Source organism: Monoraphidium neglectum (assembly GCF_000611645.1).
Source record: "Monoraphidium neglectum strain SAG 48.87 unplaced genomic scaffold scaffold06176, whole genome shotgun sequence".
Classification (NCBI taxonomy): domain Eukaryota; kingdom Viridiplantae; phylum Chlorophyta; class Chlorophyceae; order Sphaeropleales; family Selenastraceae; genus Monoraphidium; species Monoraphidium neglectum.
In genome coordinates, this window is record NW_014007460.1 from 1 (window position 1) to 703 (window position 703).

At 64.4% G+C, this 703-nt stretch overlaps 1 protein-coding gene across 1 annotated transcript in view; it reads left to right on the top strand.

The window, feature by feature from the left end:
• Positions 1 to 300: 300 nt before the first annotated feature.
• Positions 301 to 703, top strand: part of MNEG_16264 (starch synthase) — a gene marked incomplete at both ends in the record, with an annotated part of 2577 nt that continues 2174 nt past the window's right edge. Inside the window, 2 exons of the mRNA XM_014035266.1 lie at positions 301 to 339; positions 586 to 664. Coding sequence (XP_013890720.1) covers positions 301 to 339; positions 586 to 664 — 118 coding nt within the window. The remainder of the gene's footprint in view (positions 340 to 585; positions 665 to 703) is intronic.

A 703-nucleotide genomic window follows, 5' to 3' on the forward strand; every position in this document is an offset into this window, starting at 1 on the left:
CACCCTCACACACACCCTCACACACGCACACGCACACGCACACGCACACGCACACGCTAACGCACACGCACACGCACACGCACACGCACACGCACACGCACACGCACACACACACCCTCAACCCACCCTCCCCCCGTTGTACCCCAGGCATCCCCGGGGAGCAGTTTGCCGTCATCGACCGCGCCCTGGACGAGAGGACCATAGGGCACAACCCAGAGAGACTCAACCTCATGAAGGCAAGATGGGGGTGGTTGTGTGTGTGTGTGGGGGGGGGGGTATGGCAACGGGGTAATCGGGAGTATGTGTCAAGTGGGGGGGCCAATCCTGGAACCACCCAGGGTGGGTTTCGGCCCGGCACGGGTGGCGGGGCGGGCGCTGGGCTCGATTCCATCAAATCCCAAGAGCCGCAGCCGGCCGTGTCTGGCCGCCACGCACCCCCGCCATCCCCCCTGCCACAGCAGGCAGCCGCATTGTGTTTCGAGCCGTCCTCCTCGTCCCCTCAAAACAGCAATGAACTGCCCGCGTGCTACCCGTCAGACCACAAGTTCCAGAGGTCATACCCTCCCTACACCCTCCCCCATGCAGGGTGGCATCGTGTACTCCAATGCTGTGACCACGGTGTCCCCCTCATACGCCAAGGAGATACTCACAGGGGGCGCCGCGGGTCAGCATTTCATGCAGGGTTTTGGGGGGAGGGCGGGGG